At 40.3% G+C, this 23,893-nt stretch overlaps 1 protein-coding gene across 4 annotated transcripts in view; it reads left to right on the top strand.

The window, feature by feature from the left end:
* Nucleotides 1-23,893, top strand: part of LOC109981185 (collagen alpha-1(XI) chain) — a 91,399-nt gene that overhangs the window by 24,252 nt on the left and 43,254 nt on the right. For all 4 annotated transcript variants that reach the window (XM_029276412.2, XM_065954308.1, XM_020629874.3 and 1 more), the window contains exons 6-30: nucleotides 2,457-2,546; nucleotides 3,149-3,247; nucleotides 5,059-5,361; nucleotides 6,556-6,621; nucleotides 7,531-7,572; nucleotides 7,978-8,040; nucleotides 10,730-10,804; nucleotides 11,347-11,430; nucleotides 12,853-12,909; nucleotides 13,515-13,568; nucleotides 13,743-13,796; nucleotides 14,135-14,188; nucleotides 14,299-14,352; nucleotides 14,985-15,038; nucleotides 15,143-15,187; nucleotides 15,940-15,993; nucleotides 16,452-16,496; nucleotides 18,490-18,543; nucleotides 19,607-19,651; nucleotides 20,194-20,247; nucleotides 20,346-20,390; nucleotides 21,399-21,452; nucleotides 21,545-21,589; nucleotides 22,517-22,570; nucleotides 22,679-22,786. In XM_029276412.2, coding sequence (XP_029132245.2) covers nucleotides 2,457-2,546; nucleotides 3,149-3,247; nucleotides 5,059-5,361; nucleotides 6,556-6,621; nucleotides 7,531-7,572; nucleotides 7,978-8,040; nucleotides 10,730-10,804; nucleotides 11,347-11,430; nucleotides 12,853-12,909; nucleotides 13,515-13,568; nucleotides 13,743-13,796; nucleotides 14,135-14,188; nucleotides 14,299-14,352; nucleotides 14,985-15,038; nucleotides 15,143-15,187; nucleotides 15,940-15,993; nucleotides 16,452-16,496; nucleotides 18,490-18,543; nucleotides 19,607-19,651; nucleotides 20,194-20,247; nucleotides 20,346-20,390; nucleotides 21,399-21,452; nucleotides 21,545-21,589; nucleotides 22,517-22,570; nucleotides 22,679-22,786 — 1,752 coding nt within the window. The remainder of the gene's footprint in view (nucleotides 1-2,456; nucleotides 2,547-3,148; nucleotides 3,248-5,058; nucleotides 5,362-6,555; nucleotides 6,622-7,530; nucleotides 7,573-7,977; nucleotides 8,041-10,729; nucleotides 10,805-11,346; nucleotides 11,431-12,852; nucleotides 12,910-13,514; nucleotides 13,569-13,742; nucleotides 13,797-14,134; nucleotides 14,189-14,298; nucleotides 14,353-14,984; nucleotides 15,039-15,142; nucleotides 15,188-15,939; nucleotides 15,994-16,451; nucleotides 16,497-18,489; nucleotides 18,544-19,606; nucleotides 19,652-20,193; nucleotides 20,248-20,345; nucleotides 20,391-21,398; nucleotides 21,453-21,544; nucleotides 21,590-22,516; nucleotides 22,571-22,678; nucleotides 22,787-23,893) is intronic.

The raw sequence follows: 23,893 nt of genomic DNA, 5'->3' as shown, positions 1-23,893 counted from the left end.
GAAGCTTCTATCACCTCTAATCCACTCTTTCCTAGTTCAGTATTTTAGCCGACTGATCAGAGCATTGTGGCATTTGAACTCATCTTCTCAAATTCCTTTATTTCCACCGGCTCCAAAACATTGTAGAACTCCTTAGCCAGATCTCGTCATTGAAATACAGTGCCTTTTTTTTCATCATCTTCTTTTGTTATTTTGCTGTTTTATGCTTCTTCTTTTTTTTTTTGTCAGATGACATTTTGCTTCAGTACTTCACTGAATAACTGATGAGCTCACACTGGAAACTTTTTTCTCTTTTTCCCTGCCACGAAGTCTGAGCCCACTTTGGAGTGGCCCCGTGATTTATATCACTAACGAGTTCTGCAGACTCTGCCCAGACTCCCAGGGAAATATAAGCTTTTCCTTCCCCAGCTAGGCTCCCAATACCTGGAAAAGTAGACATTGGATCTAGAAAAAAAAAAGAAGAAAATCAGGAGCTGGTTCTGTGTTTGAAATTATTGGCTGTACAGTGGGTACCATGTCCTGGAAAGTATTGCTTCATCATCCAGTGACTTTTCAAAGCCAAGACAAGGAGCTTGTCGATTCTTAATAGACAGTAGGGAGCAATTTGGACGGAGGAGCGCTGAAAATCTGGATAATTCATACTTTCTGCAAAGTTACAAGAGGAATGTATTCTTACATTCCAGCTGAGTATTTTAACCAATTAATTTCCTGATGCACACAAAGAATACTTCCTCTATCGGACAAATCTTTCTTTGTGGGGTTGAAATTACACAGCTTACTCTTTTACCATAAAGTGTTTGTGTTTACAATGTGGTCCTGACCTACCTCCTCAATTTTATTTAACCAGTCCTCCACAATTCCACAAAGCGTGGAGCGTGGCTTTGACCGTAGCCTCTGAAGATCTTCCTTGACCTGAAGGCTGCCGCCTGTGCAGCCACATGTCTGCAGCTGGGTTCAAAAGAGGAAGAGGGGGTGATGCAGGAGGAGGAAGGGGGAGCTTCTTTTTTTTCTTTTTTTTATGAGCACACTTCAATATTTAGGCCTTTCATCCGAGGCTGTGGTGAAGGCCTTCAGCTCGGCCAAGCATTTCAACGCCATAAATCATTATAAATCCTTCCTTCCCTTTCTATCTTTTTCTCTATATTTCTCTCTGACCCTCTCCTGCTCTCCTCTCTGTGAGTCTAAAGTAAGTCTGGCCAGGACTTCTCTCTTGTGTGACCTCTCTCTCTCTCTCTCTGGACCACTGAACGAAGGCCTGGCCAGCACTGCAGCAGGTCGGAGGATCTTGTATTATTTTTATGAGCTTAGCAGTTGTCCAGGGACTAATATTTATCCCTGAGCTGATAGAGCGATGCATATCAGGGGCTGGTCTGTTAACTTAATCACAAGCTCTTTTTTCTTTTTGACAGTGTTAGTGGCAGTAGAATAAAAAGGAATGTCAGTATGAATCTTAAGTTCTTCACATAGTGTCATGATTTAAAAGAATAATGGAATCTGGGGTGTGCTGTTTTGGTCTTACTGTTGCTATCTATCTACACAGTATAGGAACCAAACTATTGTTTGATTATTTGTCATCATGTGTGGGGTCTCTCCCCTTTCTAACATCTGTGAAGATTTTAAAAATCTTTAATCTAAACTAAGCTAACTGTCCTCCTGGCTTCGACTTAATAATCACAGGCAGGATCTACCTGTGGTTTTGTTCCTCTTACTTAACTCTCATGAAAAAAGAGATATTTGCTGACTACTATGTTGAACTATTATTCTGACATCGGTCTCATGCATGGTGTTTATTATGATGTCTCCTCTCTTGTGGGTCAGGTAAAAATGTAAACTGCAAGATAGATAATAGAGAAAACAGACCACATAATAACTTGATGAAATGCTTTGGAGCTAAAAAGAAAGAAAAAAAAAAGAGTAAGGTAACACATGTTTTTACAGAGCCTGGTGTAAACCAACAGTGGTTCTACCCTCTGCTAATAGTCGGTATGTTCCCCGTAATTTACCAACATGGGATTAGTCAGGGGATCTTAATGTAAATGTTAACGGGCACATTAATGAAACCCAGGGGCCATTCTTGGCTTACAAAATTAAGTGGTACAGGCTGATAGGTTTTCACTGGCACCACATTAACCCTGAGACATCCTGTTAGGAGCAAACCAGAGCCTTAATGACTGTACTCTTTGTTACACACATGAACCTTTCAAGAGGTCATGTGGGGGTTGCATTACTGGGTTTCTGTTGTCATCCATATGCAAAACTGTTCAGCTACCTGATATGGATGTGACATAATTGTACCATGTTATTTCTAAAAAGCAGGATGACACAAATATTACAATAGTTTACAATTAGTGGTAAACACTTTGGAGAATAAGCTCCCATGAGCGATGTAAATAACTGACCTTATTTACATGATTGCACGCATTAATGGGTTGGTTTCCGTCACTGTTTCCCTACAGTACACTAACTATGACTATGGTGAGTTCTATGACTACTCTGAAGGAGGGATTACCACTGACGCTCCACCAACTGAAGGAGCCAAGGCTGAGGTAACACTGACTTATACAGTCATGCAAACGTATCCATCCCTTTCCTCTGGTTTTAAGTCTTCGTTTTTTTCTCTATTAATCTCATTTTATCCACCTTTTGCACGACTTTTCCCGTATGTTTCACATTCAACTTTTCTTTACCCTGCTTGCAAGCGGTGCACATTTTGAACATATCATGACTTTGATATCATATGGTCTATATCAGTGCTACTCAACTGGTGGGTCGGGACCCAAAAGTGGGTCATGAATGTATGCCTTGTAGGAAAAAAAGTGCCACAAAGTATATGAAGCACTTTTTTTTTTACATCTGTCAAACTGCACGGTTAATCAAACAACTCTGATTAGTTGAAAAATATCAGAAATTTGGGTCACTATTTTTCATGCAGGAGTTGGTGACAGGTCCTGAAGCTAAACCAGTTGAGAAACACTGGTCTACATTCACTAAAATGCATCCCTCTCATATCTGTTACCAGCTTGTTTATCTGGAAAGTCACAAACTTGACATGTGCTTTAGTTAAAGCTCTTGAATGCAGCCTAAACATTAATTTACCAATCTCTGATTGAAAAAAATTCTGTTTGTGTGCTATTGTCGCCAATTTCAGACGAATGTGGGTGGAGACTTCTACACGGGTGAGTATGACTACACCACAGTGGATGGAAGTCAGCCTGAAACTCCGACTGAGAACGCCGAGAAAGGACAGGTAACTTTTTTAAATTGATTGTTTTTCCCCCTAAAAGATCAGGAAATAATTATGTCTTCATTTTGTTAACAGAGATTTTACCCGTTTACATGAAATGAGTTGAGTGATCGATAGTCATTTGAGGTTTCGAATATGCCTTGTGGCTCCTTCCCCGCATGTCCTTCCCCAATCCCTTAATCCTAAAATAATGATAATAATTAAGAATCTGATCTCATTAGAGTCACACGAGAGTCACAAGCTGTGAAAATGATGAGCGCTATAGTGAATCTCTATTTAACTTAATACCATGTACAGATTGTATTTTATTAACACTGTCTTTCATTTTTATAACTAGACATAAGTATCTTATTTATTATTCATAAGTATCTTATATTGATTTATTTGACAGTGACAGTTTTTTGACCACAGGCGCTAGTTCAAACTCTCATGGTGGGACAAGCTTTTTTAATTTTAGGAACATTTCTCTCAGCATTACAGACTTATATTATCCAATTAACATTCACATTCCAATGTATGTACTTTCTCTATTATTATGGAATTTCTGTAAAACTCCTACTGCTTCAAAACAACCAAATTGCCTCAATGAGGTTGAAAGCCAACAAAGCCTCAGTAAGAACAAGATCAGTCTTCTCCTTGATTTCAATGGGAAACTGCTGCCATCAAACCAGAGTATGGATTAAAAACTGAAGCAGGAAAACTTTGTCTGTTAATGAACTGTGACCAATGGAAAATCAGTAAACAGACTCATCCCCTTTGTTACTGCCTTATCCTGAGTTTGGCAGATCCTCTCCCAATTTTTTGCTTAACCATCACATAACACACAGCGTAATGAGGAACATTTGGAGGCTAAACCAAAACAATACGGCTGTGTGCTCTGCTAACTTAATGTCTGCAGATTTGCATTGTGATATACCTTGAGGTGGATAAATCAGCGTCAGTCAACTCGACAGAATGCATAACCTAACTCCACCAACAAACAACGATGATAAGATCCCATTAAGTGAACAACAGCTCTTTGCATCCTGCTCGATAACAAGCTTTTTCTACAGAGATTGCACAATTCGAATGTGTGCGCAGCAACTTAAAACTGACAGAAGAGTGCATGCCTAGAAATGCTAGTTTGCATAAAAGTTTCCCTCAAGAGACTCTCAGTATTTATTTGCTTTTGGATGTAACAATGATTGACATCTTTCCACAAACTAAGAGATGTTTGATAAACAACCAGTATCATGTTAATCCCATTGCAATTGCTCCTGTGCAATTTCTCATTGCCTCGAATTGTGTGGAAACAGAATTTTAACTGCATAAACACTATGCTTACAGTAACTGTTTCACTCGATGAAAAGCAGCGTTTTATACAAATTTTTCACTTTCTTCGAACTTATATAGTCCTTGCGAGTTATTGTTTGCATTTGACATCTTAAATAAGATTTAAATATTATTAGTTATGCTGTGTAATTTACTAATCTATCATACTGTGATTTTACAGCATACAGTTTTTCCATGCAGTCAAACTATTTACTTTTTACTTTATTAGAACTTTGTTGTTCGGGACAGACAATCTTTTTCCTGGAAACAATTCTTATCGTTTATGATTCAAGTTAAAATTCTGCTGAGGAGTTTCACTTAGTTTTGGTACAATAATTTGGTATATTTTGGTGTTAGATACTAATGTCTTTACTGTGACTTATGTTATAGAACAACATGTGAATCATTTAAACTGTTCACACGGTTTTGTTTCACTAACCAAACTTCCATATTCATTCCCATCTAACCCCCTCCATCTCTTCCCGATGCCTGGATCCTCCCAGACCTTTGAAGAGGAAATAGTGGATGATTACATCACCGGTGTTGAACAGGTCGGGGCGGACCCCACCGTTGCCGTGGAAACCGCTGCCCCAGTGGAAACCGAAGAGAAGGTGGATCCTGCCACTGACGTCTACGAGTTCAAGGAATACGACCTGAAGGAATATGACAACAAAGAGTTTGTCGATAAGCCATACGAATATGGTGATTATGGCGAATACGGCCCGACTGACACCAAGCCCACATCAACATACGAGGAAGAGTTTGGTCCTGGTGTACCAGCGGAGACAGACTTCAGAGAAAGCAGCGTAAGTACTGGAGTGGTTTGGATGGGGGGTGGGGGGGGTGGGGGGGGTGGGGGGGGGTGGAGTACTGAAATTGTGGTCAGGAATGTGGAAAGATGCTGGTGGCATTTCTTTGATGGGTTGTTTGTGGTGCACATTTAGTTTGTTGTTTCTCATGGTATTGGGTTATAGCTTGGAGCTTTCTGTGTGCACATGCAGCAAACACAAATACACCAGTGAACACAAGCGTACACCCTGTCGATCTAAGTCTCCTACAGATAAACAGATGTCAACCCATCTGTCAGTGCATTCATGCCCTCCATAACCTCTAGGCCTCAGTGACCTCTGCTGTTTATCAAAGAGATGCTCCGCCCTGTGTTATCCCACCAGTGATCTGTTTAAACTACCTGATGACTAACTAAGTCATTTGCAAATGTTTTTTTTCATCAAATCCATCAAGATCCATTTTTTTAAAACTAGACAGCAATATCTGCTGACTAGTGTCTACCATGGCTTGTTTCCAGCCCTTCTTCCTTGCCTCAGGATCCAGATTCTCAGAGACAGGAAGAGACACAGTCCCTGTCTGGATGTTGGCCTGCCATCTGTCTGTTTTTGGTTAAACTGAACCACTCTATTAGAGCTCTCCACTTTAAAACACTCAGGACACCGCAGCCCTTACTATGACTTTAAAAAAAAAGAGTTAGCTCTTCAGGCTAAACTGTGACAATCTAGTTGGTTTTTGGACACACTGCTGTAGGTGGTTTGTGAATTCCTCTCATGTGAAGTCATTGTATGGATAGTGTCAGGTGACGACCTCTGTGCTTGTGCACAGTTGGGGTCTTTTTTGCAGTTCCTGGCTTTAAGAAAGCTTAATAAGTAGGAGTCAGGCCAAAGTCTAAATTATAGCTTCTTGAAAAATGAGTCTTGAGGTTTATTTTTCCAGAAGCATAAAAAAATTGCTTCTCGACTTGTCAACTACATAAATCCTATAAAGCATGTAGAGCACTAGTCAGCATTTTGCTGAGCTTTTCTTAGCTGTTTTGTTGGTGTATTAAGTAACCTCTATAAAAGAGAAGACACCCAACAGGACGGGACATCTGCTGCTACCCACTATCCTCAGAATTTCCATTTTTGGTTTTCAGACTATGGGTGCTCTGACTTATAAATGTCTGTCCTCTTCCTGTATAAAAGCTCACCCAGTCTCTTTGATATCCATAGGTGACTGGAGGTCAAAGTTACCTGGGAGAAAAAGGAGAGAAAGGTGAACCTGCCGTCATTGAGCCAGTAAGTGATGCCTTAGGGTGTTTTTATGAAATGTCATGAATCTAAACTTAATATCTCACTTTTAAGAAGGAAATGCAAGCTTTCTTCAAGACATTGAAATGTTTAGGAATATTTAAAATTTCCCTATATAACTTGCATGCTAACATGTACTTCCTTGCAGTTGTTCATGTTAGAAATATCAATTATCTATCTATCTATCTATCTATCTATCTATCTATCTATCTATCTAAACTTTTCTAGCTTCCTATTTAATGAGTTAGCTAGCGAGCTATGGAACAGCAAGCAAGACAACTTGATGTAATGGCGTAATTTGCTTAAAGCTTGCATGCTAGTTAGCTTTCTCAACACTGACACAACAAACAAAAAACTAACAAAAAACACAAAACATTTAAAGAGAAACTCTTTCTTATTTAGTAATTTAGGTCCAGATTTATTTAATTTTGATTTATTTTTAGTTTCACTGTCACTGGATTTAATGAGAAGGATGTTTATTTCACCAAAAGTAGTTAACAACCAAGACTATCTTCCCTCCTGATGATTAAAGACATCTTTGATCTTATTTGTCTACACAAAATCCAACAGTACACTGTTTTTCAAAGAGTAAAGCTATACAATTCACCACTACAGGCTAAACATTGACTGAAATAGCAGCTGCAGTTAACGTCTCTCCTCCCATACCATATGTACCACCACAGGCTCTCATCCAAATCTTTTACCACACACCCTCATTATAGAAGAGAACATCAGATAGCTGAGGCATTGTTAACATCTTGTGCTTGTAGCTATAAGTAAACTCTTCAACCTCAAACGCAAAGCAACCATTAGCTCTCATTTTCCTCACATTCTCCATTGCCTGTGGATTCACAGGCTGCTCTATAATGCTACTGTATCCACTTTTTCCTTTTTCAGGGGATGCTTATAGAAGGACCCCAAGGAGCTCCCGGCCAAGCAGTGAGTATCACGTTCTCCCACCCTCCTGTCTGCCTTCCACAGATGGAGAACAGCTAAAGAGGGAAAAAATGTCTTTATGGAAAGAGCATCAGCCCTGATCGCCAGTGAAGCTTGAGTTGGGAGAGACAGTCAAAATGTGTATTTGTGCGTGAATGTGTACCTCTGTGTGTGTGTGTGTGTGTGAGAGAGAGAGAGAGTGCAGGAGAGAGAAAGAAGGGGGGGTCTTGGGGTCTGTTTTATTTTGAAGCTTATTTCTTTTTGAACCCGTGTCTTTGCGTCTGTCTTTGTTGGCCTATGCACAGGAAGTATTGGGCTGTCTGTGGTGGGAATGCTGGTTAGCAGAAGTGTGGGGTATAATATTCTAAGTGTATGTGCGTCTGTGTGTGTGTGTGTGTAATCTCTCAGGGTCTTCCTGGTACCTCAGGATTGCAGGGTCCCCCAGGTCCCGCAGGAGATCACGGAGAGAGGGTGAGTAAAAGTTGGCCTTGTTTCACAGCTGATAACAGATGTTTCTGAAAAGATCTGCCACTCGTTCTCTGTTCACTGTTTTACATTAAAAATGAAACAAAACATTTTACTTGACTAAAAGGTGAATTTCCCATATTTGATCCCACATATGTTGTTTATGCACCAAAACATTTTCTTATTTTCTATTGCTAGAAGTGCTCAAACACATACCATAATACTATCACAACTTTAGCTTTTCATTCTACTTATGGAGTTATGGGAGTCAGAATATAATTTAATGTATTCAGAACTTATTTTTGTCTGTACTTCTTAATTTGAGAGCTGTGAAAAACTATCCAAAGTCCATAAAATGAATAATACAATTGGACTCAGCTTACTGCTGCAGCAGCAGTAGGGGGGATTAGCAAAGACTGGTGCAGGGAAATTAGATGCCCATAAACTGTCAATATACCAGCAAAGAGAAGTTCTGGGAACCAGCTGGGTTGTTAATGCTACAGAACTTGTGAGCAGTTCAAGGAGTTTGCTATAAAATATGTAGAAGCCTAGAGTTTCTCAAAACTTTTTTTTTTCCCCCCGCCACCGTGGGATTCCTCTCCTTTACTTGATTGATTGGATGACACAGACTAAGTGCCTGTCCCCTCCAGAAGGCTGGATGTCAGCTTGTTTTCCCCAAACGTGATGCCCCACACCCCTCTTTCATCGCCCTCTTTGCACATCTATTTGGTCTCTCTCTCTCTCTCTCTCTCTCTCTCTCTCTCTCTCTCTCTCTCTCTCTCTCTCTCTCTCTCTTTAACCCTTTAATTGCCAACCAAAAATACCTCAACAGGCCTCCCCCAGTATGACCAGCAGACATCACCCGTACAAAAGGCTTATTGTTCCACATAGTGAAGGTGATCAAAAGAAAAATATTTGTTGCTCAAAAAGTCTCTCCCCCTCCCTTCATTTCCTCCCATGAGAAGCCGTCCTGCTGAGGATTGACAGAGGGATTAAAAGTGTCTCGTTTCTGAAACGTTGTGGTTTTTCCCTTGCGTAGTATCCGCCTTAACATTTGATCGGCTCATTTCTCTCGTAATCACCGTCTCCCTCTTTTCCACTCAAACATCACTTTCTCAGCCACGTAACGGCGTCATTAACGCTAGATGTCGCTCTATGAAGGGTATTTATCACCTCGTGGAAAAAGGAGATGGGAACACATGGCATCAATTTTAGCCAGCAGTCTTGAGATTTCAGAACATGACAAGACTGTTAAATAGATTCTGGAAACACTGGGCACTACTCCCTCTTCAGCTTCTTGTATACCATCTTTTGTCTTTATTAAATCAAAATCTAGTCTCTGTTGTTATTCAGCTGTCTATTTGTTTTACTCCATATGCCAACGTTTCATGCCATGATTTGCTTTGGCTCCTTTGATGCACATTAGTTTGTCAGGGGAAAGTCTAAAAAAAAACTAAAAAAAACTTTTGGTCCAATAAAAAAGGTATATGTTTAGAATACATCTGTTAAAATAGCTGCAAAGAAGAGTTTTGGCCTGTGCTAAACTTCTGTTTAGGAAAAGTTGGTCCTTTGACCTTTTATGCCAACTAATGATTCTAACATCCTACTATTTACATTCTTAAAGTTAGAGTCTTTTTAAACATGTTTACATAGTAATTTTTATATATATAGTATATATAGATAGATATAGTTCCCCTTAGACATTATTAAACATGAATGTAGTCTCAGGGGCATCACCGATTGGTTTGTAAAAAGGCATCACGAGGCCCAACGATGGCAGTCGCACTTATTGGAAATGCTGACTCCACATAACTTTTGATGAGACTAGAAACAAAGACGTGGAGTTGAGGCGAACCTTAAGCCTCCTGGCAAACAGCTACAACATACCCACTTGTCAATCGACTACTTATTAAGATGTATGCATGCCTTAATACAATCAAAACTGATGCGTTAGGGGAAAAACTAAGAAGGAACTAAACTAACTCCCCTCCCCCGCCAAAAACGTCTTATGAACCAGGCTGTAAACATGTTTCTGTCTGCTGTAAAAGTTATCACTAAGAATAGAAAATCAACATTTCCCTTTAATTCTATGATTATTATCTCACAGGGTCATCCTTGGCTGTGTGTTTTCATTCCTACAATAAAGACAGTGCTATCCAGCAGGCAACATCCCAAAACCATCTTAATGGAAAAACCCAGTTTTTGCTTTTACTCATTGAACCCTCCCTGTCTGATTCTTCTCAGCAGGATTAGTCTGCTAACTATTTAAAATAAACAACATCAGCGTAGGGCAGTACCTTCCTGTTAAAACTATTGTTGATGAAGAAGTGCTTTCCTGTGAACACATTAGATTTTGATGTTTGTTAGTACTGTTATCACTTTATTCTTCATTGTCAATGTGCACTGCAGCACCAGGGGAGTTAAATCAAATTGTTGATTTATAGAAATAAACAAGATTTGTTAGTTCACCGTGTCTAATCAATTGCTGAGACAACAAATAAAAGCCAATAATTAAATTCAATAATTACAATATGTGTATGTTCACAACAATAATGTATAAGCCCTTTTGTAGTAATAATGACTTTTTACAAAACGACTGACCTAAAGAATATTGGTGTTCTTAAACATGCAATATTACATGATATCTGTGTTAAGAGTAAAAAAAATCAACTCTCTCCCTCTGTTGTTGCTCCAGGGTCCTCCAGGGCGTCCTGGTATTCCTGGTTCAGACGGTGTCCCTGGTCCTCCAGGTACCATTCTGATGCTTCCAGTAAGTCCTGCCGCTTTCCACAATGCCATCTGTCCTATTTCCCCTCGCATACTGTACACCCTTCATCTCAAGCACACGCCGCTGAACTTACTTCATTTAGTCAGTTTACCTCATAGCATCACCAGCAGGCCAAGGGATCACAACCTTATTTTCTTTGGGTAACAAATCACTTACCTTGTAAATGTCAGCCAGTGCAACGGAGTGGAACCAGTGACTGAGGCTTTGAAAGGCCCAGTGGCACATATTTGTCTGTGTGAGCTGCCTGCGATTGTGTGCCAGCGAGTGTTTGTGGGAATGTGTGTGTGGGAATGTGTGTGTGTGTGTGTGTGTGTGTGTGTGTGTGTGTGTGTGTGTGTGTGTGTGTGTGTGTGTGTGTGTGTGTGTGTGTGTGTGTGTGATACTTGGTGACAGCTTTACAGGCTTAACTAAGAAAAAGGTTTGAACAAACTCACCAGGGGAGACCAAATGATGTCTCACTCTGTAAAAAGAGACAAGTGAATTTGTGTTTAACTGTGTTTCTTGTTTTGTTTTGTGGTTCACAGTTCCGTGCTGGTGGTGAGTCACACAAGGGGCCTGTGGTTTCAGCCCAAGAAGCTCAGGCTCAGGCCATCCTTTCTCAGGCTAGGGTAAGTTTGTGTGCTAAAAGTGATCCCCAATGTGATCCTTCCCCGTTTAGAGGAACTTTTACAACGTTTTTCTACATCTCCATCCTGTCTCATTAGCTGTAATTTTACTCTAACAAAAATCCAATGAATGATGGAAGGAGGAATCCATATTGACAAGTCCCACTCCCTCTATAAATCTTCTTAATTCTTAAATATGGACCCGTGTTAGGTTGGGTAGTATATAAAAACAGACCAGATGTTCACACTCACTCAGGGGTCCTGATAACCATAGCAGCGTTGAAAAACAGGTTGAATTATGTGGCTGTAAGCAAGGTGTGATCTAAAGCAGAACACATGGAAATAATTATGAGTCGCACCAACACTCAATATTCACACATTCACAACACTCTATGGAGCTGGACGGCTGCCAGAACTGCTGAACTGCTGTTTAGTAATGTCTTGAAAGCACTTGTCACCTTTCTATATTTGTCCTCGGTGCCAGAGGTTTGGCCCGAGAGAGGAAAAAAAAGAAGAAAAAAAAACATGGCAGAAGTTGTACTTTTTTTTATTGTTTAAAGGAACCAAAGGGACAAAATTGTTGATCTTGTTAAACTATTTGATTCTTTTTATTTTATTTAGGAAATGTTACCTCATGCTGTACCTGCAGTTATCCGCCACAATTCCAATATGCTAACTTATACGAGCAATTTGGCCTTAAATGTAGCTCAGGGCATAAATTGCTTTCCTTTTTAAATGAGCAAATTCGCTCATTCTCTAATCAGGCTGCATATAAATTCCAGACAACGTTGTTGGCAGATGAAGAAAAAAGACCAGAGTGGTGTGAAACCCTGAAACAAGAACTAAGTAAAGTTTGCACATTATGAGCTTCCTCGCTATAAAAAAAAATTAATTAGAAGCTTTATTGATCGTGTTTTCTTTTCTTAATACCCTTTGATTTTAAACTCAGTCAGTGGAATTCATGTTACATCACTTAAAATAACAAGGATTACACAAAGCATATAATATCCATACTAGATTTTTTTATACTTTAATACACAGACACCTTATGCTGATCACTCGTTTCTCTTAAGCTATATATATTTACTGTTTTCTTTTGTTTTTCTCATTTTTGCTGTTTTTTTGTCGTTCACTTAGTTTGTCTTTTCCAGTGTTGCAGGTCATCATATCTCTGCATTATCATGTCATGGTTTATCCATCCCTTTCCCTTTACCCCCTTTCCTTGAACACGCAACATAAATAATACAAAATAAGGTATCCCTGAAACAATGTGAATCTGTTCATGATGCTTCTTGATTTTGTGATAAATAAAATCTATTAATTTTATTGTCAGAAGTTTGTGAAGTTGTCGTCCTCATATTACTTCCCCTGGTTACTAAAACATTGATGACTGACCAGTGTTGTACTTGTCCATCTCATCCACAGCTGGCTATGAGAGGTCCTCCAGGTCCAGCAGGCATGGCAGGAAGATCTGGTCCTGTGGTGAGTTTTTTTTATTTTATTTTATTTTTTAAAAAGCATTCTTCACACACACACACTAACACACAAACACGACTGACCTAATTCATGTAACACCCATTCATTTCACAGTTGAAGAAAAACACATTTGGCAATTAGTGCTCTTTCCTGTTCAAGCTTCCCCGAGCGTTTTATCATTTCCCATCATGCACCCTTACACACGCATGCACTCAGCCATGCAGACAACACACTCTTCCTGTCCCTCTGTGAACACATTTAACTGTTAGAAAACAGAATCACTTTATTGACATATTCCACATTATCTGTGGCTGAAGCTTTCCTCTTGTTTGGGGAGTGTCTTCCACGCAACCCCTGCCTCCATGGCGTTCTCGATCAACAAATGAATCTCACACCAATCCTATTAAGTCTTTGATGTTGGAGGAGTTTTTTTATACGCATATGAAGATGTTCAAGAGAGTCTTTCTTTATTTTGTATTTTAACATCCAAGTTTCAAATCTTAAATTTTCTCAGTCTGGATTTGATCACTAGGCAAACCGTGATTATTTCCAGTTCTTCAGCTTTTTGTGCCGACATGTTCATTCGCTATTTTTACGTCTATTTTTCATAGGGAGGTCCTGGAGCTTCTGGTCTTAAAGGTGACAGTGGCGATTCTGGACCACAGGTGAGAAGAGATTTTTTTTTTTGTCTCACAGGGAACCTATTTCCTTTTGCACATTTCTTCACTTTATATATTGAAACATGTTGCAGTTCTTCCACTGCTGTGTCAGTCTACAGCAGGTTTTCTGCTTTGTTCATTAAAACAATCATAAAATGTTATTTATGTTTGTCTCCATAGGGACCCAGAGGTCTCCAGGGTCCTACTGGTGTACCAGGAAAAGCAGGAAAGAGGGTAAGATTTCTTTCCAATGAAGCTCAACCAAAAGACTTTATTTTCTTATTGATTCATCTCCAGATTTGAAACAGAAGATTATGTTTGGATTCACCCAAATTGTAATAAATCACGCCAATAAGATCAATGCTGCATTCGCCCAAAAGAAAAGAGTCTACTCTCAAACATGGCTTGATTTCACCGAAGTCAGCTGTTCTCAATAAGGGTCTGTGCATGATTTCTAATCAATAGAGTCATGTTTGTTTAACTCTAAACTAGTTAGAACAATATAGCGTCTCTTCTATAGCCATCTGAGATAATTGAATATACTTCTATTGTGATCTGTGTGTGTCTTTCAGGGTCGTAATGGCGCTGATGGGGCTCGAGGAATGCCAGGCGAGGCAGGGCCAAAGGTAAAGCACTCACCAAGAAGCCAGTGAGAGTCAGTTGGATGCTTTTGAAAAAGGCTGCTTATCCCAAAGTGAGTGATGGAGCTAACCCTTATTCTTCTGTCCCTATTCAGGGTGACAGAGGTTTCGATGGCCTCCCCGGTCTTCCCGGAGAGAAAGGTCACAGAGTAAGTATGATGAGAGGTTATCTGTCTCCAAAAATAAGATCTGCAGTCTCTAATTTCTTACACACATTATCCTCATTGATCACAGACCTAGTCCTCTACAGTAGCATCAGGACTGATACGCCGGTTCAAAAGGCCACCTCCCATTCGTCTTCTGTGCAGATTTCTGACTCATTAGGACGTTTGACCCACTTGTAAAAAAAAAGGGTTGGACTGACTCCAGACCCACTTGGGCTGCATTTAGCCCGGCATGGAGAGCTGAGTTTGGTGTTTGTGGAATTTAAGCGGGCATATAAGAACCCAAAGAGTGAGAGGACGGAGATCACAGAGTGGTATTTCTAGACGGGCTGTCCTGCCTTATCCTATACTGAGTAATTACAGGGCCACCAGAGGTAGGCCAGTCCTTATAGAACACTAAAAATAGTGGAAACCACATAGGTCCATGCCAATTGTGGTGACTATGCCTACTGTAGATTACAGGCGCTCTGGGTGCCATTTTTCATTTCTGTCTTTTATAAATCTGTATATTTAACCCATATTATTAAAAAAATAAATGACTGCATGTTGAGTCTCTTGTGACCTGCCCCTCCTCCTCTTTGATGATATTTCCGTTTCCTTCAATCTCGTCTCTGCAGGGAGAACTAGGATCTACAGGTCCTCCAGGATCTCCAGGAGAGGATGGCCCCCGAGTGAGTGGCACATCCACAACCTCGTCACTTTACTCTTGTTCTTAAACGTCTGGAAGATAACTCTGCATTCTTTGAAAACTCACTCTTTCTCTTTCTCTCCAAAGGGAGAAGACGGCCAGGTTGGACAGAGAGGTGTGGCTGGAGAGGGTGTAAGTGAATTTAAGTACTAGCTGGCAAACGATTGTAAAACTGCATCCTTCTTAATCAGGAAAAAAGATTAGATTATAATGAATATATGTCCATCATGTTACTTAGTTCATCTGCTACCACAGGCCCCACCCCCCTTCATTCCTTCCTCTTCATTCGTTTTAGCGATTATTCACACAGCCTAATGAAGTGACATTCCTCTCTGCAAGGACCGATGCGTTTGTAATCTCAACCTTGCCAAGAGAGAATGGCTCTGAATAAGCGATCAGAAAATAGAACTTGTAAACGTGCGTTTTACTCTCATTACCCTCGAGAAACTGACTTAGTCCGCTTGGTTCTGTCCTAATGGGCCGTAGAGTTGCATGAGAAGTGGTAACCCCCTCTCATACTCAAAATAACATTGTCCTTTTAAAGAAATAGTTGCACAGCATTTCATCATGCAGAGTGTCCATACAATAATGGAGCACAGTCATTGCAGTGAGTTAATGTGCTTAAGATGTTAAGATAAAAAAAAAAACCTTTTTATGCTTATTCCCTGAAATGCACCTGCAGTTACTGTAAATGACCACAGGGGGGCAGTGTTTCACACACGTTTGTCAAACCAGATTTAGGGATGCACAGAATGTTCAGCCAGTGTTTTATTGCCTGCCTATTTCTGAAAAGAGCACACTGTTTCAGACAGTCACTTGAAAATACTACCTGTTTATGTGTCTTCATAGGATTTAATTTTGCATCCTTTTGTCCTAAAACACAGGGTCCTCGTGGTCTGCTTGGCCCCAGAGGGACTGCAGGTCCTGGTGGACAGCGTGTAAGTACACCCTACACCTCCTACCTATACACGTTAATACTCATTTGGTATTTTTTGTAATTTCTTTTATGGCTCAATAAGATGGCTTCTTTATAGTTCCTGTGAGGAGTTTTTAACTGGTTATGAAACTGACTGAGATTTATACTGAAGCCTCTTTATGACCTACAAAAGCAAATAAGACCGTCAGTGATAAAACTTTTGGTATTGTAATTTTGGAAGCCTGTTACCGCTGCCAGGTAGGTGTCAAACTTTGTTTTTTTTAATTTTCCACATCACAGATTCAGAAAAAGCGATACGTTTGACTGTTTAAAGAGAAGCAGGGGAAGATATTTTCTCAGAAATCACCTATGCATGTACAGGACATAATCAGCAAAGAAATAGGAGATTCTTTTTTGTCCACAGGGGGAACAAAAGGTTCCTCTCAGGAGCTTTAATTGTGCAAATTCTGATCTTTTCAGGGTCTTCCTGGAATCGATGGACAAGCTGGTCCTAAAGGAAACATGGTGAGACATTTTTGCTTTACAAATACTCCAACATTTCGCGAACACGTTTTTTAAGATGAGAATGTGAGAAAGGGAGTTTTCCTGCCAACATATGTCAAGACCACCTAAGCAATCAAGGGCGTAATCCAGCCTGCCTGAGGCTGATTGCAGGTCAGTGACCTTGTAACCCTGGGTAACATGAAAAGAATGGGGTTCAAAGATCATTGGCTGATTACAGATGTTAGATGGAGGGAGTGTCTTATCATAGCTGACAGATCAGACCGTGATGAAGACGTCTTTTTTTAGCAGAAAGGGCTGAAACAGTGTAAGCCTGTCTGAGAGTGGTGGTCCCTTTATGCACGCTGCATCCCAGAGGGGTCTCAGTGGGACGACTGAATGGGAATAACAGATCATCGAGTCAGGACAGCTGGACAAGCCCACACGTTGTCTGTGGTCACTGAATCACTGAGTTAAAGAAATAAGCAGTTGTTTGAAAGCAGGAACACAGGACAATAGGAACATGCTTCTTTTGAATTCCTCTGAGGATAGTCTTGATGACGGAGTTAGGGATACTCCATGCAATTTATTTCCCTGAGGATTAAACAAAAACTTTAACTCAGACTAGTCCCCCTCGTGTAAAATAAATAAAACACTTAGACAGCAGGCACACTTTCGCACATTTAGTTTAACATGGCAGTTCATCACATTCTTCAGTAATGGCATTTACAGCTTTTTTAAATGCTGCGGAAATGTGTGGCACTCAGTGACGGACATCGCTCTGTGGATTAATACAATGTCACTTTGGTTTGCCAAGCGTGGCTAACAGTAGCATCGCTAGCACCTCCGACCTTCAGTACTCGTTGCAGGTTAACATCTGCATGTCTGCGTTGAATTTGATTAGGCAATGCTCGGGTTGAATGCTAGTTTACTGTCCTCTGTGCTGGTTTACATCCAGGCAGTAGAGCTGTGAGAGCAGGTCCATTAACCAGAGCTACAGCCCCTACTAGTGGCGGGTGGCTGCGTTACAGCTTAATTACAACATGTAACCAGCATTGTGTGCCTACATTATACAAACATGCATCATTTGTTTAACTGACTAGTAATTCTGGTGCTGACTCTGAGAATGTTTAATCACTTAGTTGACTAATCACAGACACCTCTAAGTCAGGATATTCTGTCAATCAAAGCACAACACTTGAAAGTCGTATTAGAGCCTCAGAAAGGGTACATGTATGAATCTTTGAGGCAACACTCCAATGTCTTCCCCTGACCACACGTGTATCTTAGATGGCTGCTCAAATTTGCCTTTTCCGCACTGAAAGAAAACAACGACAGCAGTTGGGCAACCTAAACCTCTCTGAATCCAGCTTTTGTATTTAGTGTTTGTTGTAACAGCTGGAGCCGTCTGCGTCACAAGGGCTCTTGTCTTGTTTTTTGTATATTTTTGGTTTGTGACACACGAATACCAAACAGCCCACCATTCAAGTTAGTCTCATTAGCTTTAATCCATACCCAGATGGTCTGTAGCCCAACAGAATGTACTCAAAGAAAGCTGCGTTTCAGAGCCAAACTTGTGACCAGACGTCAAAATTTTTTCCAGGTGGATTTGATTGGACTTAACTTTGGATAAGGCCAGAATATAGACAGCTCTGTCTGCCACATGAGCCAGCGTATCACATTTCTCCTCGGTGTTTGCACCTTTTTGTTTCACATTCTTGACATAGATTTGATAAAGCCAATTCAACAATCTCTCCAAGCAAGGTCAGACAATGATTTCCGTGACATCAGAAGCATAGTTTTGATGTTGAAAAAGGACATTTTCTCCTTAACTTCATGTGAAGACAGTTTTTCCTCAATGTCTTTATCTTTAGATTTAATCAGCCTTTGTCTCGGTCATCTAAATTATCTGAATTCTTGGACAATCTCGTTCTTTTTTCTCATCTAATAGAGACAAACAGAGGGGAACAATTGTACATATTAATTAGATTTCCTCTCTTTCTTTTGTTTTGAACAGGGTCCACAAGGAGAGTCAGGGCCTCCTGGACAGCAGGGTTTGCCTGGTCCACATGTAAGTTTCATTTTTCTCTTCCTCTTTCTTTCCATTGCTCTTTTTTTTTCTAACTTTATCTGATCTCCTTAATTATGTCCCCCTCCCCCCCCCCGCTCTCTCTTCTCTTGGCATGCACCACCCTCCTTAGCTTTTCTTTAAAACAGGTAAAACTTTGAACTCTTTGCACACCTTTTTTTTTCTAAATCAAAATTTTTTTTCCTTATTCTTTTTCTTCATCCTTTGTTACATATGTGGTCACAACTCATTTAGGAAATTCCACAAATATAAAAACCCCCCAAAATAGAGTGAGAACTTCACGAGTGTTCGCTCAAATTTTATGTTTCTCTGCGGTCACAAAGAAAAGAAAAACACCCTCCCTGTCCTGCTGAGACGGGACATGATGTACCGATTTGATAGCACGTAACACGATTACATTTAACAGTTGGTGGCAAAGTCAAATATATTCCATTTGAAAGTCATATTTAATACAAAACAGTACACCCGAGATTGTAGCCAGGGATAAGTGACCACTGCCAGGTGAGATTTTCAGTCCTGCTGACGCTCAAAGGACAGGATGGCGTCATTCATCTGGAAAGTCTTAGCAGGAAACCTGTCCTGATGGTGTGCAGGTTGGATGAATAGCTCCAGTTGGGCTGTACCTGGCCTGAGGAATAGAAAAAACAACATAGCACACTTATTAGAGCTGTTAATAACCTCTTTTTTTAATTCTTCTTCATTGGGTGGATTTAAATGAAGCCTGCAGGATGTGTGTCTTTGAAATGACTCCTGGAAAAGATTGAGCCTCCCTTTGCACAGATGAATGAACACCTGAATAAGCAGCATGAGCAGCTTAAGAGCAAAACAATAAACGGTTGAAGGAGTAGAAGGAATACATAAAAAAATATATGCAAATGTCAAATACGCCGCGCCACCTAAATGACGGAATATGCTTTCCAAAAAGTGAACACAACAGGTGTTCTTTCCCCCCAAACTGTTCACTTTTTATCACCACCCAGTTTGACGGAAAAGGCTGCATTTGTGTGACTGCTTTTCTAACAGACTTTTCTCCACACTCTTTCAGGGTCTCGTTGGTCCTCAGGGTCCGATCGGTCCTCCTGGTGAAAAAGTAAGTAGAAAGAAGGGGAGGAACCCAATCACCCCTTCAGTCCTCCCACCACAACTCTGCTGCATCGATAAGTGAACACTTCAGTCAGGAGCTCATAAGTGATTCAGCAGAAACGCTGCCGTCTGAGGTTATAGGCTTTTACTGGCTTCTCTGAGGGCTTAAACACACAGAAATGACTCTCTCTCTCTCTCTCTCTCTCTCTCTCTCTCTCTCTCTCTCGCTCTGTCTCTCTTACACACACACCAGACACACACATGCTATCTACATAAAACCAAAAAAATATCTTCTGCTCAGGCACTTATTTCACCTTTCTTGAAAAAGTTTTGTTAATGATTTTGTGGATATTCAATAATATTTTAAGAAGATGCATTTTTCGGTTGTTTCGTGGATGACCAGGGATCGAATCAATTGTGGACTGTCTTGTCTCTGTTTTTATATCTGTCTGTTTGTCTGTCTGTTTGTCTGTCTGTGTGTCTGTCTGTCTGTCTGTCTGTCTGTCTGTCTGTCTGTCTGTGTATTTATCACGTATGTTCTCTTTGTAGGGACCTCACGGGAAACAGGGATTGGCTGGCCTTGGTGGTGCTGACGGCCCTCCTGTATGTGACACTTGTTTTCTTTTTTACATCATTCAATCAAAAAGAACACAAACTGACAAGATGTCGCTAAGCTAACCATCATGGACTTCCTTTTATAGGGTCACCCTGGAAAAGAAGGTCCTGCAGGAGAGAAGGGAACAGTTGTAAGTATAATGTGGATTCATAGTTTATTTGATTTTTAAAGAAAGGTTTATAATTGAAAAGATTCACGAACAGTTTGAGAGAAAAGGCAGGTTCAATCAGACTTCGCAAATACTTGAAATGATCATTGAGTTAGCCCAAAAAGTGTGCCAGGAGGTTGAGGTTTAATTTTGCAGCATTATTAAGATGATTTTCTTTAAGCTTCTTCAGAAATGAACAAAAAGTAAATTTGTCGACTTCTTCTTTCCTCTGATTGGCTTATGGGTAATATTCGGTCCAAGACCTCTTTTAAAAAAAAAAAATCAACCAGCTCAAATGTAGTTGTAAACCTACTTTGCTTATGATTTGGATATGTTCACTTTCAGCTTTGGATTTATTTTTTTTTTCAAGCTGTTTGTTGTGCAGTTCTGACTATAAAGACTATGAGACTCTTGGGTGCAGTTTTTCACTACCTGATGGCGAGTTTCTCAGGATAGATCTCAGAGGCTGGAGGTAGAAAGCACTGAGCTTACATGCAGCTACCTTGAGATCAAGTCATGCCCATTATGTCATTTTTTGTTTGGTGATGCGTTGCACAATAATACAATATTCTTATACTGATACTGTAAATGAGATAAGACTTGAAATGCTGCTGTAAGTGTGGCAATTGGAGTAGAATCTGGTGACTTACAAAGGTAGATGTCTGGGTAAAATTCAGTAAAAACGTGGTCGTTGAATGAGACATTTTGAATGTCTTTCCAGCGGAGGCCATAGTCGTCTTTTAATCATCTTGCGAATTGTCTTTTCAACAGTAAAATGCTCGCTGGGTTAGTTTTATACGCTAAGCAGTGAAATCTTAAGGGATACTGTCTGGAGGGTTTACTGTTGGATTAAAAGCTTTGGAAATGATTGAAATAAAAGCAAAAATGTATTGTCAAATGATATAACACAGATGTGACACATTAAAATAAATCTTAATGAATTTTTAGTTTTACTGCAGCAATCCCATGAAACTGTTCTCGATCTTCTAGGGTCATCCTGGTCCTATGGGAACCATCGGCTACCCTGGGCCTCGTGGTGTGAAAGTAAGTTCTTACTTAGTCATACAATACCAGCCCACCATGATTCCATTTCCCCTGTTTTTCATCCTGACTTTTCCCCCTCTCTCTCTCCTCAGGGTGCTGAGGGAATCAGAGGCCTTAAAGGTGGCAAAGGAGAAAAGGTAAACACCTCCCTAGTCTCCCGTTTCCAAACATGATTGACAGATGTCATTGTTCTAACCACTGACAGATCTAGAGTTGCGATCTTACTTAAATGAGGCTCTTTTGGAATCCAGCGAGTGGAAAAAAATCTCTTAAAGGCCAATCAAGTTGTCAGTTAAGCTCTCGTGCCACAAGGCTTTAATGGACTGTGGAACATTTAACCAGAATGAGGCTGTTTGTCGGGCGGTGTCAGGGGACACTGATCTGTTTCTATTGTTTCCTTGGACCGCTGTGGCTGAACGCTGTCTTTTGCAACCTCAGTACCACAGGATTGATTTCCTCTGAACTCGCAGGACTTTTTTAATCTTGTCAAAGATGTTTTAGAGCTCTTCTATCCTGACACTTCTGTCTTACTTTAAATCATGTTGGACTGAGATTTCTCCAATCCAAACTTGCACAATAAGCATATCATAGTTTATTGTGTTGTGATTTATTCTCTTTGTGGTTTCATGCATGAAAGTGTGACACAATGTGCATCAGAAGCCCTCAGCTGACAGATTACGTTTGTGCAACTGCATCCTGATTTTTAACCACCAGATGTCAGTAAAACAACACAGAGAGAAGGAGAGGCAGTGAGGCATATCTTTTCAAAGAGCAAATTCGAATGCTTCATTGAAGTGGCCACTAGGTGACAGTGTTAAACTTTCCTCAGGAGCCCTTGTACTTCTGCCATCCATTAGAGCTTTAAGACTGCAAAGATAAACTTTTGCTGTCATTTTGTCACCAAACTTGTCCATCAGTTTCCCCCCCCCCCCCCCTTTTTGTCCTTTAAAGTATTTTAGGATGCAAACTTTTTCATCTGAATTGATCCATTTTTCCCCGTTTTGTGATACTTGATAAAACGCTCGGCTCTTAACAACGACACCTTTCATCTCTTTCATCTTCAGGGAGAGGATGGATTCCCAGGCTTCAAAGGTGACATGGGTCTCAAGGGTGACAAGGTGAGCAATCGTCTCTGCTGAGAATACAGATGATGAGCAGACGCCGATACACAAACTGCAGCAGCAAAGACAATAACAACTTTTCTTGTTTGTTGTCTTCGCATTAAGGGTGAATCCGGTGTGCTAGGACCAAGAGGAGAGGACGGACCTGAGGGCCCCAAGGGCAAGTCAGGACCCAACGGAGAGTCCGGTTCTATTGGATTAGCTGGAGAGAAGGTGAGTGACCCAGTTCTGCAAAGAGCGAAGTGATTTTCATTTTGATCAATGTGTTTTATTGACGTCCTAAAGTTCAAGCCAAAGTCAATTACATGGGATGATTAGACACAGATGCAATAGAAATGTTTTACAGGGTGATAAGGTTAAAACACACAATTGAATACTCAAATACGACCGGATCCAGTCTGGGTATCTTTCACTATCCAGGGTTAATAACAGAACGAAAGACTTGTCTGCTATAGTTTTGTAGCTGTCCTGAACTTAAGATTTTCTCCACCTCCCTCCTGCTCCCGAACAAGTCCCCTTTAATTGGCTCATGTTGTCAACACTTCTCCACGGAGCTTTGATCTCTCTGCAGAATATCTTGCTCCGTGTTGCTGCAGTATTTTGTACTCTCAATAAATTAGTATTAAAGGTTACAACAAGATCCAAACACTTCAGATTAAAGGGCTAGAATATGAGTGATGATGTTGAAGAGAGCTAAGGATATTGGAATACTTCAGCAGAGTTTTGTAGAGTTTATAGGCTTGTAACAAAATGTTTTGACTAGATTTGTATCATAAAGGCACAGTAATGATCTCAAACAGGGGGGAGTGTGATGTAAGCCAGTGGTTCTCAACTGGTGGGATGGGACCCATAAGTGGGTCGCGGAACCATTTTCAGTGGGTCGCAAAAATGTGACTGGAAAAAAAGAAAGTGTAAAAAATCTATGAAGCACCCTTAAAACATGTGATATGAGACTTGGATCACAATTTTCGTAAAGAAGGTGGTTGTGCATCCTTAGACTAGACCAGTTGAGAACCACTGATGTAAGCTATAATGGTAGTGAAATACTTAAAAACAAACAAAGTCTAAACTTATTCAACATGATTTTCTTTTTATTGATTTAACTTGTATTTGACTCATTGTTTGCCAAGCTGCGGAGCTAATTGTGCCTGGCACAAACCGAGTCATTTAATTCCCCTTCTGATGCTACTTTTGCTGCCTCAGGTCTACACTTGACATTTTGCTGACATCCACGTCCTCATTTGCTTAAAACGAACGTTAACAGTATAGTAGAGGTTTATTTTACCAGCACTGGAGTCACTTGATACATGAAACTATGAC

The sequence above is a fragment of the Labrus bergylta genome, chromosome 4 (genome assembly GCF_963930695.1).
Source record: "Labrus bergylta chromosome 4, fLabBer1.1, whole genome shotgun sequence".
Classification (NCBI taxonomy): domain Eukaryota; kingdom Metazoa; phylum Chordata; class Actinopteri; order Labriformes; family Labridae; genus Labrus; species Labrus bergylta.
Note: the sequence above shows the minus strand (reverse complement) of the source record. Positions and strands in the feature narration are given on the sequence as shown.